The following is a 27,516-nucleotide window of genomic DNA, read 5'->3' as shown; positions in this document are numbered from 1 at the left end:
TTCAATTAGGGAGATACAAGTGTTCCACTATGTTCGCAAGAAGAAGAAGACAAGCATAAGAGCATGAGTCAGGATAAGGAAAAATAATAGTATTAAGATTTCTATTAGATCTGGAAACATTTGGACACCATGTTTTCCGTTTGCCATAATTTCGTAGTATAATTCATTGATGAATAAAGAAAAGAGGATGGGGCTGAGAACACAACCTTGTCTCAGGCCGATTGGGAATTCAAAAAAATCAGTTAAATCATCACCGCAGCGTACGCATGCTTTCACATTATCATACATTTCTTTCAGAACTAAGTACATTTTCCGTTTAAGCCCAGAATTACGTAAACAGTACCAAAGCTTGGAACGATCAACAGAATCGAAAGCTTTGCGAAAATCGACAAAGGCAACATATAACTTCCGCTTACGGCGAGATAAACATTTTTCTACAAGGGCAAGTAGCTTAAATATATCATCTGACGCTGAGTATTGTTTCCTAAAACCTGCTTGCGATTCTGGAATAACATGTTTCATATTTGCCCATTTTGATAGTCGATTATTTAGAACAGTATCAAAAACTTTGCCAAGAGTACTAATGAGGGAAATACCGCTGTAATTATCAGGGTTTGTACAATCCCCCTTTTTATGTATAGGGATAATAACTGACATGCCCAACTGCGTGGAAATATACTAGTCTCGAACAACTTATTAAAGCACTTATTCAAAAATGGCATAATGATAATTTGTGAACACTTCAACATTTCTATAACAACTTGGTCCAAACCAGCTGATTTTCCGTTTTTTAAGTGCATCAACGCTTCACAAATTTCCTGATCTGTATTGAGTGAATCTAATAATCTGGGTCTGAATCATTTTCAAATGTCATACTTACTGCATCATCTTGCATATAAGTGCTTGTGAAAGCATCATTAAAAACACAATCATTTCTCAAAAACCCTTTAAAATGAGCAAGCCATGATGTTTTAGTAATTTTATTGCCAATGATTGGTCTGTTCTTGAATTTTCGTATTTGTTTCCAAAATGCTGGTGGTGAACCACTTGATTTGCAAAGTCTTTCTACATTTCGTTTACGCAAGTCCGATTTGTATCTTCTACAAAGGGTTTTGTATATATGTCTTTCCTTACAGTACAGTCTCCTGTTTAAATCACTACGATGTTTTCTAAATTTCCTAAGTGATTTTCGTGCAACCCTTCGTGCGTTTTTACACTCGGAGTTTAGCGGTGTCATCGTGAGAGGTTTCATGATACGTTTCTTCATGCAACTAGCAGACTCTACAATCATGCATATAAAATCCTCAAGTGCGTCATCAACGCAACTGTCAAGTTTATCTAAAAATGTCTGAATTCAACGAGCATAATTCGTCTTTAGATTATCAAAAAAATTGTGACAAAGAGCATCATTCCATATGATTTTATCAAGTAAACCTTCCGACGATGTATTAAGATTCGACGTTTTCAGGGTAGGAAATTTACAGGTTAGTTCCAGTGGCAAATGATCAGATTCTAATTGATCACCTATATTCAGCTTGCTGATATATTGAAAAAAGTCAGGGGGAAGAGATGAAATAGTCATTAACACTATTGCCTTGTTGTCCCATGAAAGTAAATTCACCTCGTTCGTTTCCGAACACTCTGCCATTAACAATAAATAGTTTTGTCCGAACTTATTAATGACAGTATCATGTGACTTTCGATTATTAACTGTGATATCATCATCATCTTCAAATACACCAATGTTGATATTTCTATCATCATTAACAGGAACCTGTGGGTTATTGCTCTCACCTGTTCGAGCGTTCATGTCACCACACAACAATGTATGCGAATCGCTTAATTGCGCCAGAATAGACGATAAAAAGTTATCAACTTGATCAAGGTTACATTTTGACTTAGTGTGATTATAATAGGACGAACCCGTTGGTGGTATGTTTGTACATAGTAGATTAATATTTCTATCAGAGGAGAATATATCTTTTGTGAAATTCAGACACACGAAATTATCAATGTCTGTTTTTATCAACTTACAAGCTTCACTCAGTGACGGGTGGGCACCTAGACAGACGCCACCAGAGAGTCTTCCATACACGGAGTGACTGGTGGGCACCTACACAGACGTCACCAGAGAGTCTTCCATACTCGGAGTGACTGGTGGGCACCTACACAGACGCCACCAGAGAGTCTTCAAAACTCGGAGTGACGGGTGGGCACCTACACAGACGCCACCAGAGAGTCTTCCATACTCGGAGTGACGGGTGGGCACCTACACAGACGCCACCAGAGAGTCATCAATACTCGGAGTGACTGGTGGGCACCTACACAGACGCCACCAGAGAGTCATCCATACTCGGAGTGACTGGTGGGCACCTACACAGACGCCACCAGAGAGTCTTCCATACTCGGAGTGACTGGTGGGCACCTACACAGACGCCACCAGAGTCATCCATACTCGGAGTGACGGGTGGGCACCTACACAGTCGCCACCAGAGAGTCTTCCATACTCGGAGTGACTGGTGGGCACCTACACAGACGCCACCAGAGCCATCCATACTCGGAGTGACGGGTGGGCACCTACACAGACGCCACCAGAGTCATCCATACTCGGAGTGACTGGTGGGCACCTACACAGACGCCACCAGAGAGTCTTCCATACTCGGAGTGACTGGTATGCACCTACACAGACGCCACCAGAGAGTCTTCCATACTCGGAGTGACTGGTGGGCACCTACACAGACGCCACCAGAGTCATCCATACTCGGAGTGACTGGTGGGCACCTACACAGACGCCACCAGAGAGTCTTCCATACTCGGAGTGACTGGTGGGCACCTACACAGACGCCACCAGAGTCATCCATACTCGGAGTGACTGGTGGGCACCTACACAGACGCCACCAGAGAGTCTTCCATACTCGGAGTGACGGGTGGGCACCTACACAGACGCCACCAGAGAGTCTTCCATACTCGGAGTGACGGGTGGGCACCTACACAGACGCCACCAGAGTCATCCATACTCTGAGTGACGGGTGGGCACCTACACAGACGCCACCAGAGAGTCTTCCATACTCGGAGTGACGGGTGGGCACCTACACAGACGCCACCAGAGAGTCTTCCATACTCGGAGTGACTGGTGGGCACCTACACAGACGCCACCAGAGAGTCTTCCATACTCGGAGTGACTGGTGGGCACCTACACAGACGCCACCAGAGAGTCTTCCATACTCGGAGTGACGGGTGGGCACCTACACAGACGCCACCAGAGTCATCCATACTCGGAGTGACTGGTGGGCACCTACACAGACGCCACCAGAGAATCTTCCATACTCTGAGTGACTGGTGGGCACCTACACAGACGCCACCAGAGAGTCTTCCATACTCGGAGTGACTGGTGGGCACCTACACAGACGCCACCAGAGTCTTCCATACTCGGAGTGACGGGTGGGCACCTACACAGACGCCACCAGAGCGTCTTCCATACTCGGAGTGACTGGTGGGCACCTACACAGACGCCACCAGAGTCATCCATACTCGGAGTGACTGGTGGGCACCTACACAGACGCCACCAGAGAGTCTTCCATACTCTGATAATTGATAGCAGGGCTGTAATCTATATCGTAGTAACCAATCAACAGTAGAAACATTATCAACAAATGTTTCTACCAAACATATAACTTGAAAATCAAGTAAATTATTGATGAAGTCTGGGTCATATATTTTGTTTTTAAGTCCATTCACGTTCCAACAAAGGAAGTTAAACGCTCCACCACAACCCTCACTGATAGGCGTGTCGGTGTGTGTGTAGCTGTCATCACTACCGGTGTCAAGGTTACAAGTTCCATGTGAAATAAGTAACGGGCCTTGGCCGAAGTACCACCGCAACTGAGCGTGGTACCTCCGCAACTGAACGTGGTACCACCGCAACTGGGCGTGGTACCTCTGCAACTGAGCGTGGTACCTCCGCAACTGAACGTGGTACCACCGCAACTGAACGTGGTACCTCCGCAACTGAGCGTGGTACCTCCACAACTGAGCGTGGTACCACCGCAACTGAACGTGGCTTCGTGATCATTTTACCGTTCTTGAAAAAGCCAAACTGATTTGTTCCTTTGAGAGCTTGCAGTTGTTGTCGCTGACGTGTTGTCAGATCGCTTGATATGCCGTACCCGTTTGCCTTGAGTGCTGGTCTTTCCTTGAGAGCTCTCACCTTGTCGTCAGACAGCATAAGTTTTACATTAACAGGGCGTGGTCGATCATCGTTTTGACGATGCTTTCCAAGGTGGTGAGCACGGTGAATGTCACACGGCTGCCATGTTTTAACTGACTGACTGACTGAGTTTGGTTTTACGCCGCTTTTAGCATAGTCCAGCAATATCACGGCGGGGACACCAGAAATGGGCTTCACTCATTGTACCCATGTGGGGATTCGAACCCGGGTCTTCGGCGTGACGAGCCAACGCTTTAACCACTGGACTACCCCACCGCCCCGCCATGTTTTAAAGGTTAAATGTTCATTAAAGACTGAAAGGACCTTTTCTTTACAGGCCATGGATTTCTCGTTTTCTGATTCTGACACACCATACAGAATACCAATATCACGTCGGCTATATGACTCTAACTTATCCAGTTCATCATCTATACGAGAAACTCTTAAGGATACACATTCCACTTTACAGTTAGGGCATCAATATCGTTGTACACAACATAATGGTTCTGTTTTACCTCGTTAATGTCTGACTTGAGCTCACTAACCCTTTTATCCAAATCAATACATTTCGAGTTGATTGCTTTGGCTGCGGATTTCAAGTCGGATAATCCTGATCTGACTTCACGTAGCTCGCTCATTGAAGTATCTCTAACTCCTCCAGTGTAGGCGAGCGGGGTTAGATTGGACATCATGAGAACACATCAGTAACTGTGATATCACAGCCGTGGGTAGAGCTTGGCCTCCTAACAAGCAAGCCTGGTGTGCACGTGGAGCATGAGGCGATGTCATAGACAAAACTGGGTCACATTCACACACTACACAAAAGAATGTCGTTTCTTTTGGCAAATGTGCATCAACATTGAAATTTTCACACCAGTTTATAACACAGAAAGATGCAGACAAATGGATCCCCAACAGTAGGATGCAGATAAACAGTCTAAAGTGAAAATCCGAGCCGGCCACGTATGGCGAGTACTCACTGTCTCTGTGAAGTGTGACTTGTCGGGTAGCCCTCGGGTGGGTGAAAGATCCAATTCTGGCTCTATACATCTCGATTGCAATCATATTCTCGGGTAGAATGTGTGATCATATACTTACTGACACACCACACCAGGGAGGTGTATATACGGGTTTGGTTTTACAGAGCAATTGAAGAAAATATCTCTCTGCTCAACAACAGCAACACAGCTCGCGCCACCAAGGGCACGTAGCTCACTGAGGAGGAATGGGTGGTTGTAATGGTCACCTAGGTAACTATGGATCCTGGTGTCCCAGTGGCGTGGTCATACTATCAACCACAGGTTTGTCTGGTACAGTACATGCTGTCATTCACTCACTCACTTACAATCTTGGGATGCCTGGTAGCCCAGTGGTTAAAGCGTTTGCTCGTTCGATTCCCCACATGAGTACACTTTGTGAAGTCCATTTCTGGTGTACCCCGTCATGATTATTGGAATATTGCTAAAATCGGCACTCAGTCACTTAAAATCTGTCATTGGTTCAAATAATTTTTTACTGCGAAAGCAGTATAAAATTACATACGATGACGAAATACATGATAAACGAACTTCATTTATATCATTTGTGATATTCCTTTTCTCTAAGAAAAACGGAATGTATTTCCAAACCCAAGACAAATATCAATACACATGTAATTTATACAGCCCTAAGGCTCGATTTATTGTTTATCTAAAAAACTTAATGTCTGAAACAACATAGATACCGCCTATAGATAACTGCAACACTTCAAAGATACTGACCAAATATTAAAGGTGGGGCGGACAGATATGCTCCATTTTTGGATGCGTCATAACGGGTTACCAGTCACTGTCCTCGTCCTCCTCGTCTTCCTCGTCCTCAACTTCAATAATGCAATAAGTGTACATTCGAAGATCGATGTCCCCTTTATAGATGAGAATGTTACGTGACTGGTAATTCACAAACTTGACCTCTGAAACTGGCAGGAGGATTTTGATTGCAAAATCTACCCTGCCGATATCCATTAGGTCCTCCCAGAATCCCGGAGCGCCGTCGTAGTTGTTTCGGGCCACCTCCTGTTTGCTGAAGTCGTCAGGGTCCATCGTCGTTCCATACACTCCTACAGAGCAACACACGGAGAGGAATACATACGCCTGACATTAGTAAGCATATTGTTCCAGTCAAGTAGACGGAGGAACAGAGAATCTTAGTGCTCGTGATTTTATTCCGATATCTATGGAAAAGTACTGTGAAATATATAACTGTCACTTTCAGCATTGTTATATGTTCAAATATTCGAACAAACTCATCCAAAACGTGACGGTAGGGTTAAGCATAATGGTTAAAGCGTCCACTCGCATGCTAAAGACCCGGGTTCGATTCCCCACATATGGGTACAATGTGTGAAGCCCATTTCTGGTGTCCCCCGCCGTGATATTGCTTCAATATTGTTAAAAGCTGCGTAAAACCATACTCACTCACTCATCCCAAACTCCTCTTACTAACTGACCTTCACCGAATGCGACATCGCCATCCCCGGGTTTCTTGCGACTTTGTTTGACTGTCATACTCTGCACTATGGCGTTCTTCCCCTCCTCATCAGTGTAGTGGTAAAACTCTATGTAGCTCATACCTCCGAGATACTGCTAAAACAAGTGAACACAGTTGTGCATAGGCCTTTAACCAATAACATAAGTCTTAATGAAAAGGCCACAATTGCTGTATTAACGTATATCAACTTCTTTCTGATAATGGAGTATATTCGGAGTATATTCTAACTCCTTCATCAGCCGAAGTTATCTAGAATCTACTGCATGAACGTTCTATTAAACTATGTACTGAGTAGGTTATGGTTAAGGGTTTAGCGAGGCAGGCAGACGGTGTTTCACCCCGTCGTAATCGGTATCAAAATACTCATGTCTAAACATGTTCAGATTTTGTTAGGTCATGTTTGTAACTTCAGGAGATAGTTCGATGACATATTTGTGGAGTAATTTGAACACTTTTGGCGAGGACAAAACCTTGTCTTCATATTTCCACATGACATGTTTATGTAATTTCCTTAAATCTATGTGACACACCCAAGTGAATACAACCGGCATCAGCTGCAGGGTTTGACTGGTGTGTGATTGAAGGGAAACAAAGGACATGTACAGTAACTAAAATAGTAACTATAAGATCATCTTGACAACACTGACGACACCAAATGATTGTAAACAGCCTGAGGAGATGTTGATCCAAATGTCTTCCAAGGATGGGTCCAACAGAGCTGTCGTTACCGAGCTCGTTCGGTCGTAGACAGTTTCCAGTCTCATCCTAGACGTGTCCTATGGGAGATTAATCTGCCCTGGTTGTGCGCAGTATATTCACTGGATGAAGGGGTAAAAATATACTCCCAAACGTCGTTTTCCTTTCAAGGAGGCTGACTTCCATAAATGTTGTCCTTTGTTAACTTATATTATCCTTTTTTAAGTATGTACAGAGTACCGGTAGCACTCACCTGTGACCACGGTCAAGTCCGATGTTGTTCCAATAGAGAAAGACGGAAAAATGAATTTCGAGGAAAATGGTGAGTCACATCACCTGATCACAATTTCCTGGGAATGATACATTAGGGACCGTTCATAATTTATGGCTACATTAGGTGTGTGTGTGTGTGTGTGTGTGTGTGTGTGTGTGTGTGTGTGTGTGTGTGTGTGTGTGTGTGTGTGTGTGTGAGAGAGAGTGTGTGAGAGAGAGAGAGAGAGAGAGAGAGAGAGAGAGAGAGAGAGAGATGATGATGATGATTTTAGGGGGGCCATTTTGTTCTGGGGAGGTGGGGGTCATCAATTTTGTACACGTGTACTGGGGGTAATCAATTTTGTACATGAAAATATTTAAAAAATTAGGCTTACAAAATATGGGAAGGGGTGGGGGTAATTGATTTTGTACATGATATGCAGGGGGGGGGCACTTACTTTGTACATAAATGTTAGGGGGGGTCACATTGTGCATGCTTCTCCATAAAAATCATCATCACCCCCCTGGCCATGAATTATGAACAGTCCTTTATAGGGTTAAGTGAGACACGCAAACGGTATTAGCTACAAAGTTGACTGGGTATCACCGAGGTGATATTTAAACATGTAGTCTGTGACTGTAATATTATCTTGCAAGAGTATGTTGCTTTACTGGACTTTTACTCCCGATTAGATCTTTGTATCTCCCTCAAAATCAACTCAGGGACCACCATTCAGTAAAACAACACTGCTGTTTTCACATTCACTGGACCATCATTTCAGAAAATCACATCTTCACCACAGGAAAAGGGAAACCAAGCTTCATATCAAGTAGTGTAGATACTATGTTCTCGAAAATACCATAACATATGGTCATTTGTCTAATCTTTACCTATATAACACATAACTTCTCCTTCAAGAGGACCGGAGTAACAACACAGATAGTATTGTCAATATCGGGAGAACCGATGGGTGAGGCTTGTGCACTGCGCTGTAACCTGCTGAAGGAGGAAAACGGAATAACTGGCGACAAGGCTCGCTACCGAGTAAACATCTGAGGCGTGTTCAGAACCGCGAGCGCCCGCGAACGCTAGCGAGCGCTCGATCCTGAACGCCTGTGCCCGCTCGAGCGCCCGCGCGCGCACGCGAACAATTCTCACAGCTGCCTCGCCAAGCGAACCAAGATAGCGATCATGTTTAATGTCATTCGTCACCACTCGCCCCTTTCCGTAACCTCCAAAAAGAAGGCGTGGAGGATATTTTGTTAATGTTGTCATATAACATGTATATTTCATCGAGTGGTCTGACAAAGTTGATATGTTCACGTGTGGCGTAACCATTGACATAAACAAAATATATTCTTTTTATTATATTTTGATCATTGTTTATAAATGATCGAGACATCGATTTCGTAGTTTGTGTTTCGTAGTTCCAGGCAAAAGTGATATACTACTCAGTGAAAATGAAAATACCATCTTTCTTTTCACCAATATGTCAGTATTTCACCCTTAAGAATAGAATAAAAGAAGCTATTCGGCTTGTCCCGGAACAACACGAGTTGGTCACGAATGGTTTTATTGTAACCAAGCGCTCGCGTCCGTTCAGGGCCGATGCGAGCGCTCGCGGGGGGCAATCGCGCGGGCGCTCGCGGTTCTGAACACGCCTCTGGTGTATGTGGGCCACGGATAGACGACTAGACTCACTTCCCTGCAAACATCTGGTGTATGAGGGTCACGGATAGACGACTAGACTCACTTCCCTGCAAACATCTGGTGTATGAGGGTCACGGGTTGACGAGTAGACTTACATCCCTGCAAACATCTGGTGTATGAGGGCCACGGATAGACGACTAGACTTACTTCCCTGCAAACATCTGGTGTATGAGGGCCACGGATAGACAACTAGACTTACTTCCCTGCAAACATCTGGTGTATGTGGGCCACGGATAGACAACTAGACTTACTTCCCTGCAAACATCTGGTGTATGAGGGCCACGGATAGACGACTAGACTTACTTCCCTGCAAACATCTGGTGTATGAGGGCCACGGATAGACGACTAGACTTTCTTCCGTGGAAACATCTGGTGTATGAGAGCCACGGATAGACGATTTGACTCACTTCCCCACAAACATCTGGTGCATGAGAGCCACGGATAGACGACTAGACTCACTTCCCTGCAAACATCTGGTGTATGAGAGCCACGGATAGACGATTAGACACACTTCCCCACAAACATCTGGTGTATGAGAGCCACGGATAGACGATTAGACTCATTTCCCTGCAAACATCTGGTGTATGAGAGCCACGGATAGACAATTAGACTCACTTCCTGCAAACATCTGGTGTATGAGGGCCACGGATAGACGATTAGACTCACTTCCCTGCAAACATCTGGGGTATGAGGGCCTCGGATAGACGATTAGACTCACTTCCCTGCAAACATCTGGGGTATGAGGGCCACGGATAGACTAACTTCCCTGCAAACATCTGGTGTATGAGGGCCACGGATAGACGATTAGACTCACTTCCTTGCAAACATCTGGTGTATGAGGGCCACGGATAGACGATTATACTCACTTCCCTGCAAACATCTGGTGTATGAGGGCCACGCATTTACTACTAGACTTGACTGTTAAGTGATATTTACAATTCTCTCAAATGTTCTTGTACAACGATCTCTGTATGGATTACTGTGTTTTGCTCACAGTACTCAATGGTCATTAGGTTTTAGCCCTCCTTCAGCACTTTATTAATGAGGTTAGTGAGGAAAAGCAATGAATAAGACTTAGCGAATTTGGGGTACAAAGTCAGGATTATGTGATCCCTTATTGCCTTAGAGAAGCACAGTGAAATACATCACCGTAGAGGACTGTTGTCCACCTTCCCTGGTATTCCCGTACATGAAAGTATAAACGTGAACCCTGCTATCACCAGCTATTGCCTGGTACTATTCTCTGTCACAGCACAACACAACATCTACCAGTATTTGTTCAGTATTTTATTGGACGGAATATTACATTTTGTACAATGTATTCATCTTGAAAATACATCTGAAATCTAAGTGTATCCCCCCCCAAATTTGAATAAGACAAATGGCTTAGAACATCATTGTAATAGTGAAACATTGTCTGTAATGGATGCATTAATAAAAAATAACAATGTATTGTCATGCTTTCATGTCACTGAGATTTCAATATAACATATTCAATTTGTAATGTTACCATTTTCAAAATGGCATTGTATAGTCATGTATTCCATTTGGACTTTATCATGTTTATATAATTAGCATGTACCACTTACCATTAGCTGAGCTGAGTTAAAAAACTTAGTTACTGATGTCCCGTATGCATTGCAAGATCTAAAAACGTCAACAGACTTATGTTTGACTGCACAATCCCGCCATTCAGGTTTTCTATACTGGGCTAAAAATACTGTACAGATTTACTGACACACAACTGCAAATACAGGACTTTAAGGTGTGAACATTAGTATCTTCTGTAGTGTTACTCTGCAGTACATTTACACACCTTTGAAACAGATCTTTACTGACTTCTCGTGTCCAATTCTCCAGAAGCAACAAAAGCAAAACTTTCAACTTGGGAATTACAGAAACAGTCATGATTAACATCAAATTTACATGTTGAAGAGTCAATGTTTCTGTGGAAACATTGGAATTCATAGTAGCATTTCTATTGTGTATGTTTAACCCAAATCAATCAATAGTACTTTTCTTTAAGAACATAAATTAAATATGACAGAAGAGTAAAAAACTGGACGGAAATGCCTGACATCCCAAATTACATTCTTCATAACTGATTCCATCATGGCAAATTCAGATGGTCATCGTGTACTCAGCAATGTCATCTCCTCCTCTCAAAACTTAAAATGTAAAAGCTGCACGTAAATAAATTGTCACAATTTGGCTTCTCAGAAAGTCTGCATACTTTAGTAGAACTGCTTGAACAAATACTTTTGTGTACATTGATATCTTCTTCATGTGAAAAATATTCTGTATGGGATGGAACTGTTTCCTTGTAAATATGGAATGTCTCTATCAACAAAGGATGTATTTACAAGAATCACAGGTGATATAGCACACACGAACACACACACACATTGGAATGTTTCATAGATATAAATAGTTTCTTGTATATACAATCAGTTTTCAGATCACAAGCTAACTGAAGAGCATCACAGAAATACTGAAGTGTCTTAACAAGATTAAAGCACAGTCCGCTCCCTACTGGTAAAACTGTCAGACTGTAAAGCTGAAATCAGGTGGGTCAGTCATTATAAATAGGGTTGTAAAGCCATAGATTTACAGACAAAAGACTTTCCCCATGAATATATCTCAAACATCTTGGTCAAGATCAACTAACCCGCAAGTGTAAAAACTTTGGTGGTGCTGATACCAAATTATACTAGGATAGTGGGGTAAACAGAGTTTTCTTCTTGTTTTCATTTCCGGTTAATCTGTCCTGAACTGTAATATCCTCTCAATGTTTAAAAAATTATAGTGCAGTTTAAAAAGGAGATAAAACAGGCAGACGTAAAAATGCTGGCATGCTCTTCTAAAGGAACCAAATGTCAATACTGTGGACTGTGACTATACATAATACTCCAGAATAATGATTGATTTTGTGTCATTCCTGTAAACTGTCATGCGAGGATTAAAATATGGGTACAGGTCACAGAATCAAAAAGTGGACGGAAAGACGAATACAGACGTGCATAGCTGTGTGCCTCTTGGCAGACACGGGGGCATCACATTATATCATCCAGAATCACTGTAACACAAACCAACTCAACCTGGCTTTCCAAAGGTTTACTGTCAGTTTCTAGGTACCCTAAAAATGCACTTTAAAATTGAGTTCTATCATTAGACTAGTCACTTAATGCAAACTGTGCACAATGTTTCATCAATTCATTGGCAAGTCATCAAATAGTTAGACCATTATGCACCATTCAGTTAAATAACTTCTCAGTATTAAAGGTACTGCACACTTTATCACAAGTTTATACACTGGACTTTCATAACAGCTGACCTCCAGCATAACAATATTGTAGATTTGTACACACAACAGATAACTATTCTCTCTTAATACTCATGCAAGGCAATTATATGCAGTTTTTGTAACAAACAAATATATGCTCAGTAATGTTTCTCTTCAACAAATTCTATACCTTTGACACTTCAACAACAAAAGTTTACTATCACAAATTGAGGTACTAAGAAAGTGATTTCTTTATTGTTGAAACTCTTCACAATCATCCTGGTGCGTACAATGTTCCAGGATTACAGTCACACTCCACGACTAGTACACCACATTCAACCCAGGCTAAACCTTCCTGGCCAGCAGATGCCCATCACCCTGGTGCTTCCAAAGGTTCAAAGCTGGACTGATAGGTCTCTATTCTCTTCAGCAGCTGTGATGCAACAGGACAGAAGTCTGCCTCCCATGTTTCACACAGGTAGTCCTTGAAATCTTCATCAACTTCTTCCCTGAGAGATGCTTCTAAAGCTGTCTCCCTATCTGAAAGCAGTGAAAGACAAATACCAATGATAATACTGTCCACGTTCCCCTGCAACTCAGGGTAATCCTTCATGACAAATGTAGTAAGTGAATGCTGTTTAATAGTACATCAGCAATTTTGTAGTCCTTCACTGACATACCTGGAAATGGTGTTGTCTTATTGTTTCACATTGCAACAACAACAATGTTCTAAGCTATACGAACCGGGGTAACCAGTGAGTGTTTCAGTGTCTCAACTATCAAGGAATATAACTCTATACCCTTCACCATGGGCTTTATTTTGATGTCTTGCAGCTATCACTGAAAGGATAAAACCTGTTGGTTTAAAAACATATGGAGTGAGTACGGTTTAACACCGCATATAGTCATATTCGGTCCATATTATGGCAGGAGACACCGGAAGTAGGCTACATACATTGTACCCATGTGGGGAATCAAACCTAAGTGAGGGAGTATGGTTTTACGCCGCTTTCAGCAGTATTCCAGCAAAAATCACGGCGGGGGACACCAGAAATGGCTTCACACAATATACCCATATTGGGAATCGAACCCGGATCTTCGGCGGCGTGATGAACAGATACTGAGCTGAACTACCCCACCACCCCAATACAGACATAAGCAAGAGAGTCATGAATATAGACTTAACATTGTGTGAAGTGAAGGCAAGTGATGTGTAAGGAAGACTCACCCAGATATTCTACCAACACATCAACGAGATCCTGTGCCTCGGCCTCCCCAAAGCAGGAGTTTGTACTTGTGATCTTGGTGCTGTAGTTACACAACACCTTACACACAACACTGCCCAACTGCCAGTCCTCACGGCCGAAGTCTCGCAACACTTCAGTCAACCTGAAACATGGCCACAATGTCAACAGTATGTCCTACACATGACCACTGTCTCTACCAACCAGTGCATATTATGCTATGGATAAGACAATCAGCCCACGCAGGTATGTAACCTTATCCTGAAGGAGCTGACAGACACATAGTGAGTGAGTACGTTGTTTAATATAACAGTACATAACATCAAAGATTGATCTCTTTTGCCCCAGAATCCCAAGGAGATATAACAAGGAACATGTTTAGCAGATGCCTATCTGCATCATGCAAGAAGCACACCAAGGTTCATATTCAATGCTGCAGGAATACACTGTTGCTTAACTTACTTTTTTATGCCACCTTCTTTCTTGAGAAGAGGTCGCTTGTCTTCATCAGCCATGAAGTTGATTAGAACACCACATGCAATGAACACCAGCTCTCTGTTGCCAGAGTCCAGCAAGGTGATCATGATCTCATCAACTGAAATTCATCAGATTACTCAACAGTTTCTGTTTGAAACACCAGTGACGGGACTGCTTAACAACCTGCTTAAATCTAACATTATTCATGCATTTAACCTGTATTTCACTGTAACAGTTTGGAGGATAATATCATAAAGAGGTTTGAATGGTTCATCATTCTTCCAAATAGATACTGATTTCACATTTCAGTATAACTTGCATTTGGATACATACAAATTTGGAAGAAAACAAATCGTTGGACCTACAAAGCCATAAAGTAACAAACATTATAGTCTCACCCACCTTTCTGCTTGGAGAGAAGATCTCTAACAGTCCTCTGCCTGGTCAGATTGCCGAACACTCGCGATGCTTCTAACATGGCCTCCATGTTGTCTGTCATCACCAGTTTCAGTAAGACTGAAGCGAAACAAGACCTCTCAAAACAATACCAATTCAGATGTCAACACATAACACTCCAACAGACCTTTGCTATGAATGAGTTTAACAGAACCTTAAACCTGCCCCTGTCCCTTCAACTGTTAACCAAACACCTTAATCCTGACCATGTGCCCCTTCAACTGTTAACAGAACACCTTAATCCTGCCCTTGTCCCTTCAACTGTTATCAGAACACCGTAATCCTGCCCCTTCAACTGTTAACAGAACACCTTAATCCTGACCATGTGCCCCTTCAACTGTTAACCAAACACCTTAAACCTGGCTCTGTGCCCCTTCAACTGTTATCAGAAACCTTAACCCTGGCCATGTGCCCATCCAACTGTTAACAGAACACCTTAATCCTGACCATGTGCCCCTTCAGCTGTTAACAGAACACCTTAAACCTGGCTCTGTGCCCCTTCAACTGTTAACAGAACACCTTAATCCTGACCATGTGCCCCTTCAACTGTTAACAGAACACCTTAAACCTGACCATGTGCCCCTTCAACTGTTAACAGAACACCTTAAACCTGGCTCTGTGCCCCTTCAACTGTTAACAGAACACCTTAATCCTGACCCTGTCCCTTCAACTGTTATCAGAACACCTTAAACCTGGCCATGTGCCCATCCAACTGTTATCAGAACACCTTAAACCTGACCATGTGCCCATCCAACTGTTATCAGAACACCTTAAACCTGACCATGTGCCCATCCAACTGTTAACAGAACACCTTAAACCTGGCCATGTGCCTATCCAACTGTTATCAGAACACCTTAATCCTGACCATGTGCCTATCCAACTGTTAACAGAACACCTTAAACCTGGCTCTGTGCCCCTTCAACTGTTAACAGAACACCTTAAACCTGACCATGTGCCCATCCAACTGTTAACAGAACACCTTAAACCTGGCTCTGTGCCCCTTCAACTATTATCAGAAACCTTAAACCTGACCATGTGCCCATCCAACTGTTAACAGAACACCTTAAACCTGGCTCTGTGCCCCTTCAACTGTTAACAGAACACCTTAATCCTTGTTCTCTGCCCCTTCAAGTGTTAACAGAACATCTTACACCAGTCCCCATGCCAGTTCAACTGCTAATATCCTGGAAATTTCTAAAGTAATAACATGATCATGTTGTACACTGAAGTGCAGGTTCAACATATAACATGAAACTTGTCATTAGTGAGAAGATGTTCACTCACCCTGAGCTACAGTGTTCTGATGGGCTGTGATGGCGCTGGTCTTGGTGGTGTAGTACGACAGGTTGTTGATTGTAGCTACAGTGTTAAGAATCAGCTCCTCGCTGCTTCCAATGTCTTTAGAATCTGAAGAAATACCATTTCATCATCAATACACATCAGGCTTGAGAAGTTTCAGAAAAACATTTCAATATACTTACATATTGTCTAACCAGAAATTCTTCCAAACAACTGGGATTTTATAGAAAAGAAACAAAGTTAAAAGTTTTCATCGACTGTTACTTAGAGTATTCAGTATTCAGACTTCAGATTCACTGTTAATCAGTGTATGAATTTTATTAACATTCTTGCCCCAGTAAATACACACCAAGTATTGCTAGCAACAGCTGTACACATTCCACATGGGAAGCTATGACTGGCCCAACGGAATCATTGATGGACAAGTTTGCGATTACTCTGACAACTTTGATAAGAACATCATCTATTGTGTTGATAGCACCGTCCCCATCACTATTGGTGTGTCTGCCATTTGTGGTAACATTCTCAGGGTTTGACCTTTTCTGAAAGACAAAAATCAGGTGTTACTAATTTGAAATGCAGACATAATCACATAGGTATATTGTCATGGACTGTTAGTGTCTGAGTCACGTAAAGGGCGATGATGAACAACAGTGATACATCTGAAGTGTGTTTGAGGGTTGTGACCCCAGACTGTTGGGCTACTTTGTGGAAACATGTATGGATACATCACAGACTAAGTACTGTCATGCTGGTCCACAGATCATTATAGCCCAGTAAATGATCCAGCTGTTTTACTTCCTAATTGTTAGATTGTATCGCAAAACCTATTTTTACTGCATACAGCGTTCTGTTCACTTCACTTACTACTGTGTGAAGAACTTTCTTTATTGGTAGTTTAAACACCATATATTCTGTAAAGAATACCTTCATCTTTACACTGCTTGTGCTTATTCTGTCCCATAAAGGAATACATTTTAAATGATTCAAGTCAGAGAAAAAAACAAACATGAAAGGTGTAAAGATGATGAATTCATTGTACTTCCACACTTCACATTGAAGGTTGTTCCTGTGAGGCTTACTATATTTACCTGAGACTCCATGTTGTGGAATGTTTTTAATACTGAAAGCAGGGTAGACATGGCATTAGTTTCCTGGAACAGTCTTTTCCTGGCATCATCATTCTTGGCTGTGATGTTCCCCAGTACAAAACACACTCTGACAACGACGTCCTGCAACACCACACAGCAATACACCACAGAGGTCAACATGGACAGTGGACACTGGGCAAGTGGGGGGAACTCTACAGTAGCCAGTTTAAACATCTGCATTCGTGCTTTGAAACTACTCTCATCTGTTACAGAAAAATTCAAGTTCTGATATTTCCTAACACAACCTACATGACTGTGTGTCCTTGAAAGTCAAACTTGTTGTAACATGAAAACTATACAAGCATTTACCCACACTTTCAAGAACAGAACTCCTTTGCACAGCCTATAAAATCACAATGCACACCCCTATACACATCCAGTCTAATAACAGGTGATACATTACCTTCAATTGAGGGAAATACATCCCTACTACATTTCAAATCAGACTAAAGCAGCTTGCCTCCAGGTAACATAATGAGGAAAATCTCAATCTGAAAATAGTCCTCTCATTCTTGCTGATGAAGTACCATCATGCATATCTGCATTGAGGGACCGCTTAAAGTCTTATAGCATCACTTCCAGTTTGGGATAGCAAAAAGACCTACACCATAACTAGCACCATCACAAAGTAACATGCACTCCCAGTAATATATTTCAGGTTGGGACAAATTACGCCCAGTACAGTACATATCTGAAAGAAAGTACCATGCCTCAAGCCAGCTTCAGAAGAAAGTACCAGTATAGGCACTTTCAGGTTAATGATTGTGGAGACAGTTCCGACAGATTGAAACATCCCTATTTACACTAGCCAATCTACTGAGCTTACTGGCTCCAAACATTCATTTCTTTTTCATACTCGGAATAAAACATTCAGTTTGAGAATGTTCATAACAATATGTCAGAAAATAGTACTTACACTATTAGCTGGTCCTCCAGTACTGTTTATTTGGGCTTGGACAGGTAATGTTGTTACAATCCTTGCAATATAGGACAATTAAAGGACTTACAACCCTCATTCCCATGAACCCATATAAGAAACCAAGTTACCTCCTTGTTGACATGTCTGTTGAGCAAATGAATGAAAGACTTGTAGCAGGAATGTTGATTGGCCAAAACAGTGCAGCAGTCCGTATGGAGCGTCACTTTACTGCAAGTAAACATAGTATTGGGTAATGCAGGATAAGTATACATAGACTTGGGCCTGACAGAGTTGGTTGGACTCTGCTACTTGCTCTACAGTGGACCCCAGTAACCACTAGCCACCAGTAAACAACATTCTATTCTTTGAAGAGACCTCAGTTAATCATTTGCATGGTTCTGAATCTATACCAAGAATCTATAATAAGAACCTACACCAAGAATTTAGAAAAACTCTCAATGAAATCTTTGAAGGGCATTTAGAAGTGGAGTGCAGAATAAAAGCAAGATTTATAGATGTCAACTTCTTTATTGTGAATGAGGGACCTGATGAAGGAGCAAGCATAAATCTTGCTTTTCTAAACTGTCAAAGCTCAATACAAAACCTGGGAATGGCCTACCAAGAACAAACACCAGTTGCCCCCAACATAATGTACAACATCCACTCCTTCCCCAGACATCTTGGCAGTAGTAGCTCCACAAGCACCCCCGCATTGTAGGTCACAGTGAATTTCAACACACAGAGGTCATGGGGGTTGTTGGCCCTTGGGTGCTCAAATCCTTATGCATGGGATTGTGGATCTCAGCTAAAAGGAGATTGTGTTCACCAAAAACTATTTATGAAAGTAATTGGTTAATTATATGTCACCCTCCAATTCTTAAGCTACACAACAAAACAAAACATGAGGATCAGCAGACAATCATAAGAAAAGTTGGATTGGGTTGGGTTGGATTGGGTTGTTTTTTTTTGGTTGTTGTTTAACGCCCTACTCAGCAATATTCCAGCTATATGGTGGTGGTCTGTATCAAGTCTCGACCAGACAATCCAGTGATCAGTAGCATGAGCATCAACCTACGCAATTGGCATATGATGACATGTCAACCAAGTCAGCAAGCCTGACCACCCGATCCCGTTATGACAAGCATGGGTTACTGAAGACCAATTCCAACCCAGATCTTCACTGGTCTCATAAGAAAAGATAAAGTGGATCGGGTGGTCAGTTAATGCCAAGGACATGTGCTCAAATCGGGTCCCACATCAGGTCAATCTCTGTGTGCAGCTTACCTGAATATTCTGGATATGTAGAGTACGAGATCACAGTCATTAGGGTAGGCATCAAGGAGATGACTCAGGCTCTCTATGACCCCAGTCTGCAAGAAGCGCTCCCTCCCAGATCCCACATCAGCCAGGTTGCGCAGGGCTGCACAGAGCTGCACACAGGATAATCTTCATATACTACATACACCCAGCTACATATAGCTCACTCTGAACCAACAGGACGAGATATTAGATCGTGTATTAGTTTTCATTCACAACAGCATACGGCTTGTTTCTTGGGCATTATCTTCATAAACATACGAAAAAGACAATTTGATTCAAACCAAAATATAAGGACTCTAATGTGAGACTACAACAGACACTATAGAAAATGATGTCAAGATAAGCAACCACTGCAGTGTTTTGGTAACATGGTAACAACAGTGGTGGTGTGTGGTCTCAAGGACGCACAGAGCCCAGGTCACAAATCAGGTAAACAATGTTGGTCATGAAGAGTAATTGGATGGGTGACCGTGTTTCTAGGACTTCAGTCCTGCCTCACAACGAAGAACATATGACACATGTGGTCTCACCCTAGGCTTGTGAGTTTATTAAAAAAAAATGTCTCTCTTCACCCAGCAGTGAATGGGTACCCGGTGGGATCAGACATATGACTGTTAACCTTCTAGTGCCTCAGGGACAGCTTGGGTTAAATGGGGTAATAATGTCTTAGTGCCTTGAGCATGCACAAGTTTGTGCAAACAGGCACTTCTTTAGCAGCCATTTTTAAAATTAAAAATGTAATTTTCTGACTAAAATTGATATTTTATACTTATCCTGACTCGTGCTAAATGCTTGTCTCCTTCTCCTTGCAAATGATAGTGGAACACTTGAAATCCCTTGAAGTTCCCTTCTAAAAAGCGGACGTAAAATCACCACTCACCCACGAGTTACCTCCCTTGCCTCCTTGGTGCCCTTTTGGTCAGCTGACCAGCCATGTTTGTCACTCTCTCTGTATGTATGCCCAACACCAGGATTTACAGGGAAATCCTGAGTGCCATAAGAGGGGAGGTTGGGAGGGCTGACCTCATGAGTCAGGATAAGTATAAAATATCAATTTTAGTCAGAAAATGTAATTTTTTGAGTAAAATTGATATTTTATACTTATCCTGACTCATGCTCTTTTGCTTGTCTCCTTCCTCTTGCTTCTTGCGAACATAGTGGAACACTTGTATCTCCCTAATTGAAGTTCCCTTCAATGTAAAATCACTAATTAGTACACCACGAGTTACCTCCCTTCCACAAGCGCGGGAACGAGGGCGCCACCTCTACCCATGTGCCTCACTCTCTCCTCATATACTGAGCCCAACATTTGAATTTACAGGGAAATCCAAAGTGTTATTTGGGGAGGATGGGAGGGCTGACCTCATGAGTCAGGATAAGTATAAAATATCAATTTTACTCAAAAAATTACATATTTTTCCTTATCCTGACTCATGCTCTTTTGCTTGTAGAATCCTACGGATTGGAGGTGGGAATATATAATACTTTGGATTTTAATAATTAGTGATTTGAACTGTGATGATTGTAATAACCCTATGGGAACTTCATAAAGGCACTGAACTGATGAATTCCTGCTGCTAACTTATCAGCTGCCATATAAAGGTTATTACAATGTACTTATTATGATAAAGTATATATAACATTAATACAATGCTTAAGACTAATAGACTTAAGCTTGTTAATATCTTAGGATAAACTCCTTAGAGTTTGTTAGCTAAATTACTTTAAAATATAAACATAGTACTAAGCTTAAAGATATGATTAAACTTAAGCTAATTATATAATAGCAAAACTCTTTTAGAGTTTGTTAGTTAATGTACTTATATGATATAGACATAGTGCTGAGCTTAAGATATGAATAAGCTTTAGCTACCTATATAATAGTAAAACTCTGTAGAGTTTGTTAGCTAATATATTTTACAATATGAGTATAGTACTGTGCTTAAGATATAATTAACTTAAGCTACATATATAATAGCCAAAACTCTGTAGAGTTTATTAGCTTATAGATTAATAATGTAACCATAGTACTAAGCTTAAGATAAGATTAGACTTAAGCTAAATGTATATAGCAAAAAAAAAACTCCTTAGAGTTTATTAACTAATATACTTTTATGTTATAACCATAGTACTGAGCTTAAGATATAATTAAACTTAAGCTATATATATAATAGCAAAACTCCGTGAGAGTTTTGTTAGCTAATACATTTTATAATGTAACCATACTGCTTAAGATATGATGAAACTTAAGCTAATTGTATAATAGCAAAAACCCTTTAGAGTTTGTTAGCTAAAATACTTATATGATATAAACCTAGTATTGAGTTTATGAAGGAAACCTTAAGCTTCATATATAATAGCAAAAACTCCGTAGAGTTTGTTAGCTAATATACTTATATGATATAAACATAGTATTGAGCTTTGAAGGAAACCTTAAGCTACATATATAATAGCAAAAACTCCGTAGAGTTTGTTAGCTAATATACTTATATGATATAAACATAGTATTGAGCTTAAGATTTGAAGGAAAACTTAAGCTACATATATAATAGCAAAAACTCCGTAGAGTTTGTTAGCTAATACAAGTTATAATGTAACCATAAAGCTTAAATTATGATGAAACTTAAGCCAAATATATAATAGCAAAAAACTCTTTTAGAGTTTTGATAGCTAATATACCTATATGATATAAACATAGTACTGCGCTTAAGATATGAATAAGCTTAAGTTACATATATAATAGCAAAAAAACTCCGTAGAGTTTGTTAGCTAATACATGTTATAATGTAACCATATTGCTTAAGATATGATGAGACTTAAGCCAAATAGCAAAAACTCTTTAGAGTTTGTTAGCTAATATACTTATATGATATAAACATAGTACTGAGCTTAAGATATGAATAAGCTTAAGCTACCTATATAATAGCCCAAACTCTGTAGAGTTTGTTAGCTTATATATTTTTACAATCTGAGTATAGTACTATGCTTAAGATATAATTAAGTTAAGGTAAATATATAATAACCAACTCTGTAGAGTTGTTAACTTATATATTGTATAATGTAATAATCATAGTACTGTGATGATAAAAAGAACTTAAGCAAATTATATATAGCATGTAGCTATTTAGTACTGTTATAAGATAAGTAGAAATCTGTAAGATTGACTTATCTTCTCGAGGAACTGTCAACTGTTGTCTGAGGACCATGGGATTGAATTGGTGGATACCTGAGACGTCCTCGGTGATGATATCTCTCAGATAATGGTTGGCAACCACCATATCGGATCTCCAGAAAATAAACCCTCCATTATTTCAAATAACATTGTGTAGATTAATTGTAGAAGTTAGCGCTCTAATATCATGAGTATTAAAAGCTCATGGAGGGTCGGATTGGGTCCATCCGTCTTGTATGCACGTAGTATGACAGTTCTGATCCAAACGGAGATATAGTACGTTGAGATTTCATTCTCGCGTAAGTTGATGATAGAGGAAATAATCTGTTGCATTATTCCCTTCTGTTTGGTTCGGTGGAGATAAATTTACAGTGCTCTTGCTGGCCATCGTGATAGAATCATCGTATCATGAAGTCCAAGTATGTCATCCAGGCGTGTTCATAAACCTCACTTGTGAGGTGTTGGAGCACTATATTCAGATCCCCAAGTTGGAGGGTGAAACTTCCGTTTTAATTCTCCAATCAGAAAGTTTAAGTAGGTTTACTAACCATCTAGTTGTGTTAGTAGCTTGATTATGAAATTCAGCTGTAGTCTGAGACGCTGTGGATTTAGATCCACTTGTATCCCGTCGTCTAGGTTATTAAGCTCTGCGAAGTCCTTGACGATGTAGGTGCACAACCAGGTGTGTCTGTCCTCGTTGAACTTTATGTAAAATTGCCTGACTGCCGTGCCCTCGTCCTAACTTGACAGGGGAGGTCTCTAACCTGAAGAAAGCAGCCCAATCATGAAGGTTCAGATTAACTGGACTGTAAGGAGGCTTGCTCGTTCACTGATATATAGTTGTCACTTGTAGCGTAAGTCTTGAACTGTGAACTAAGATCGACCTCTCGTGGGTCGTTGTCCAACGCGGTCCAATCAGAACAAGGCATTTTGATTCTGTAGAATACCCGCGCTGTGATGTCACCGGTGTAGCAGGAAAAAACCTTGTATAAAATCTTGCCGTCGTTGATATTAGCATAATCATCGGTCTTCACCGTAGCTTCCCGCTACCCGAGTGACCACGTGTTTCGAGGGTTAAAGGTAAACGCCTTGAAACCTCGGTGAGAAATACCTCGCTCTGTAATATTAATGCTGGGTAGGTTATTTTCCTGGCTGTCGTGAAAGTAACTTCAGTTTTGAATATAATTCCGACTTCCTTATATAAAGGTACAATAAACTTGCAAGTTGTCAGCTTGTAGACTGTATACATGAATGTATCGTCAGAATTGTATAATTAAAGCTGAACTTGTTGTACATATTTCTTCTCAGAAACTTTGACGATTATGAGTTATACTCGTTGTAACAAGGCTGCTGTTCAATTTCGATATTGAATTGTCTGCAGATCTGCGTAATGGTCACGCATGTAGATAATCGTATCGTAGTCCGGGATTGCATATTCTAGCAATCTATACGGCAAGGTTGATTTCTGTGAAGATCTATGAAACGTCGTTGACTAATTAATATAGCGACGTTCTGTGTTGTAAATAGCCTGTGCAATTGTCTTCGCGTAGGCTTATAGACGGCATATGGCATACAGTTGATAGACAACTTATGCGATGTCTTGAACGGACTGACGAGTAGCTATATATGACGAGTGGCTAATATATGGAGACCTAGGAGGAGATTTCCTCGGTGGACGCCGGAGACTTCGCGAAGCTCTCGAAGTATCCATTCTAGATTTTCTGTGTGAGGTAGACTTGGAGCCACTTAGCCTTCGCGACCTTCGCGAAGGTATCGAGTCAGAGCCCGATCAGTATATATATAATATATGAGCGCTTGCTTCGCGAACGACCTCTGTGTTCAACAGGAGTGAGTGAGTGAGTGTTTTGTTTTACGCCGCACTCAGCAATATGTGGGGTCGGTGAAGCGCTACTCCTCCGTGACGTCCCTTGTAACTGGTGAGGCTCTAGCTCCTTCGCGGAGGTGGCCTGGGACTTCCTTAGCGAAGTGTCTAGAATCCGATCAATATATGAGCGTAAGCTTCATACAGGGTGTGGTTCTTGCTGGTTCTGCATAAGTAGAGCCGAGTAGATCATCCTATCATCTTCAGAAGTCGCGAAGGCTTCCGTGAGGTCTGATGGTCTGAGTCCGCATCTAAGGATGAAGCCAAAGAAGGTGATGATCTGTCCCGCCATCGCGAAGGCCCTCGCAAAGGCTGTACATCTGGGTCCTTCGTCGAGGTGGTCTGCGACTTCCTTCGCGAAGGTGGCTGCTACGCTGATGGGGGTGCCTCTGGGGTGTCGTCTGCGTTGGAACCTTCGCGAAGGCTCAGGCCTTGGGCTGGCTGCTTCTCCAGTCTGTAGTGGCCCTCCATCATGATCATGATTTGCCGCAACAGTTCATCTGGGATGGCCTCAGGCGGCGAATTAGTCGGGTGCCCTCTCTGCGATGTTAGCGGCGGGGCCCTCAGGGAAGTCGAAGTCTGACGTCAGTGTAGAGACCTCAGGCTGCATGGCGATCTCTGCTGATGTCACTGTAGCTGTCTCCGGTCGCTTCTTGTTGCGTACGTCGGGGATGATGATCGGCTGATCATCGTAGAGGCCCAGTTCAGCGGCTGGAACAATCTCGGTTGAGAAAGTCCTAGTAGACTTCGTTGATATCCCCTCAGAGGTCGACGCTGCCCTGGGGGTGCGAAGTCTGTGTTGAGTGTTGGTAGCGACGGGACCCTCAGGAAGAATATCAGCGTTGGTACATCAGGCTGCATGTTGATCTGCGCTGACATCACTGTTGTCGACATCGGTCATTCTTTTGATGTACATCAGGTATGATGATCGGCTGATCATCATACAGGCCCAAATCTGAGACGGGAACAATCTCGGCTGAGAAAGTTCAAGTAGACTTCGTTGATTCCCCCTCAAAGGTCGCGTTGAGATGCAGTAGAAACCCTCTAGTCTTCGGCTGCGACGATGGGATGTCTGGGGAAGCAGGACGCTTCTTGGAGGCTGCGGACTACGTCCCACGCCTCTCCACCACTCTAGCGGAACACCAGACGGGAGGGTCGACCAACAGCAGTAGACTGGCGAGGGGTTCAGGTGTATCAGTCATGGCTAGACTCTGCATACGCAGCGACCTATCTGCTGCGGCGTCTCAAGCGCAAAGTAATATTTATTAAAGGCAGAATTGGATAAATTAGTACCGCGCAACTGCAATGTGAATAACATGAAACATGGCGCAGTACAGCTAGGGCATATTAAATGCGGATCAGCAGCAGAATAAAAAGCGTAATGTGCAACAGTACAGAATTTTTATCAACGTAATCCACTGAAAACAACACGTCCCCGTGAATAAACAGTAGAAACCGCGACTAAATATCAATATATAATTGTTGAAGATACTAGCTAAACCTCTATAGATGTCTATCACGAGGTAACTAACTAAATATAATCAAAGGATATAGTGTGTCGGAGACACAGAGCTCTCACGTCCAGCTCACTGGGCGAAGAAGGAGAGAGTGAGGCACATGAGTAGAGGTGGCTGTCCCTCGTTCCCCGCAGCTTGTGGAAGGGAGGTAACTTCGTGGTGTACTAATTAGTGATTTTACATTGAAGGGAACTTCAATTAGGGAGATACAAGTGTTCCACTATGTTCGCAAGAGGAAGGAGACAAGCAAAAGAGCATGAGTCAGGATAAGGAAAAATTTACATATTTTTCCTTATCCTGACTCATGCTAAATGCTTGCAGAATCCGTCAGAATCGGTGGTGGGTTAGGCCACTTCTGGCTTCTCTGGCTGTTGATTTACGTCCTGTATTACCCCGATGGGAACTTATGACGGCACTGCTGATGATTCTGTTCCTTCAACTTCCTCTGATGAGTCGGGGGTTGGGGGGGAAGAAACCACAACTTGTCAGATTTCTTCCGAAACTTCTCACGACATTGATTTTTCGTCTCCTTGTTTTTGTCCTTTGTAGGTAGACTTTTAGTGCTCTGACAGGGCATAAGGATAAAACCTGTGTATCTGTGGCCCAAGGACTGTAGAGAGTGCTGGGATGTGGAACTGTCTGTCAGGCTGGCTGGGCAGTTGGTTCTTGGCAATAAAATCCCATCTCAGTCCTAGATGTACGATGTCACGATGTCTTGATTCAAATCATGTTCGTTCAAAGTCCAGAGCATGTATTTCTGACATCTGTGCTGCTGTTGATAGGGCAATCAGGAACAGCGTTTTCTGTGTCAAAAGGATGTCCGTTCTAGAGGCTCATAGGCATCACTGGTGAGATGTTGTAGAACTATGTTGAGATCCCAAGCAGGAGCCTTGAATTTCTTTTGTTGGGCTTCCAACTTGAACGAGCGTAGTAGTGCCAGTATCTCTGGTACTTTGGTCAGCTTGACACCCGTCTTCATGGTGATAACTGTGCTGAGAGCAGCCAGGTACGTTAGAGAGTGTTGAACCTTTTAAGTGTCTCATCTGTCGCAAATGACACAAGTATTCCGCCACTTTAGGATGGGTTGCTTTTACTGCTGTAAAGTCTTTCCTTGTTGCATACTGTTCAAATCTCTGCCACTTGTCATCGTACAAGTTGCGAGTTGATCTGCGTAGAGCTAGTGTTTCTGCTTTCGCTGCTCTGGCGGAGTACCCTCTAGTCTTCAGGCAAGCTTTGATACACTTCACGCGTGTAGCTGGAACAATGCCGGATTCCCGTGAGCTTGCTTGGTGTGTGGATGGACGAGCAGGTTCGACCGCTTTGGTAGCTTCAGGGTTGGACTTCCGAGTTCTTGTATGAGGGCGCGACCAAAATCAGTTGCAGCGTTGTCGTCTGCTTGAT

General features: G+C 42.1%; 2 protein-coding genes and 1 long non-coding RNA gene across 7 annotated transcripts in view; all 3 read right to left on the bottom strand.

The window, feature by feature from the left end:
* Positions 1-1,422: 1,422 nt before the first annotated feature.
* On the bottom strand, positions 1,423-3,001 carry LOC124274118. The gene is made up of 3 exons (XR_006897862.1): positions 2,884-3,001; positions 2,218-2,833; positions 1,423-2,061 (listed from the first exon to the last, which is right to left on the bottom strand). It is a non-coding gene; the product is annotated as an uncharacterized LOC124274118 (long non-coding RNA).
* A 2,858-nt stretch (positions 3,002-5,859) lies between these two features.
* LOC124274127 lies at positions 5,860-9,407 on the bottom strand. 3 transcript variants are annotated; one of them, XM_046709448.1, is made up of 3 exons: positions 9,387-9,407; positions 6,696-6,831; positions 5,860-6,305 (listed from the first exon to the last, which is right to left on the bottom strand). In XM_046709448.1, exons 2-3 carry the CDS (start codon positions 6,814-6,816, stop codon positions 6,025-6,027), a joined length of 402 nt encoding a protein of 133 aa, XP_046565404.1. In that variant the 5' UTR covers positions 6,817-6,831; positions 9,387-9,407; the 3' UTR covers positions 5,860-6,024. The 3 variants fall into 3 exon arrangements, with proteins under 3 accessions (XP_046565404.1, XP_046565405.1, XP_046565406.1); XM_046709449.1 differs by lacking the exon at positions 9,387-9,407 and adding an exon at positions 7,686-7,783; XM_046709450.1 differs by lacking the exon at positions 9,387-9,407 and adding an exon at positions 7,686-7,774 and having other exon boundaries at positions 6,696-6,828.
* Positions 9,408-10,667: 1,260 nt separating this feature from the next.
* LOC124274126 (armadillo repeat-containing protein 2-like) overlaps positions 10,668-27,516 on the bottom strand; it is a 34,080-nt gene continuing 17,231 nt past the window's right edge. For 2 of the 3 annotated variants that reach the window (XM_046709444.1, XM_046709445.1), the window contains 9 exons: positions 19,509-19,654; positions 18,353-18,452; positions 17,246-17,386; positions 16,504-16,696; positions 16,140-16,262; positions 14,802-14,915; positions 14,385-14,517; positions 13,907-14,067; positions 10,668-13,218 (listed from right to left, as the gene is read on the bottom strand). In XM_046709444.1, coding sequence (XP_046565400.1) covers positions 13,052-13,218; positions 13,907-14,067; positions 14,385-14,517; positions 14,802-14,915; positions 16,140-16,262; positions 16,504-16,696; positions 17,246-17,386; positions 18,353-18,452; positions 19,509-19,654 — 1,278 coding nt within the window. In that variant the 3' untranslated portion in view covers positions 10,668-13,051. Of the gene's footprint in view, positions 13,219-13,906; positions 14,068-14,380; positions 14,518-14,801; positions 14,916-16,139; positions 16,263-16,503; positions 16,697-17,245; positions 17,387-18,352; positions 18,453-19,508; positions 19,655-27,516 lie in introns of those variants that run through there. The other variant, XM_046709446.1, reaches the window with a different exon arrangement.

Source organism: Haliotis rubra, unplaced genomic scaffold, assembly GCF_003918875.1.
Source record: "Haliotis rubra isolate DU_JTF1 unplaced genomic scaffold, ASM391887v1 Scf188, whole genome shotgun sequence".
Taxonomy (NCBI): domain Eukaryota; kingdom Metazoa; phylum Mollusca; class Gastropoda; order Lepetellida; family Haliotidae; genus Haliotis; species Haliotis rubra.
Note: the sequence above shows the minus strand (reverse complement) of the source record. Positions and strands in the feature narration are given on the sequence as shown.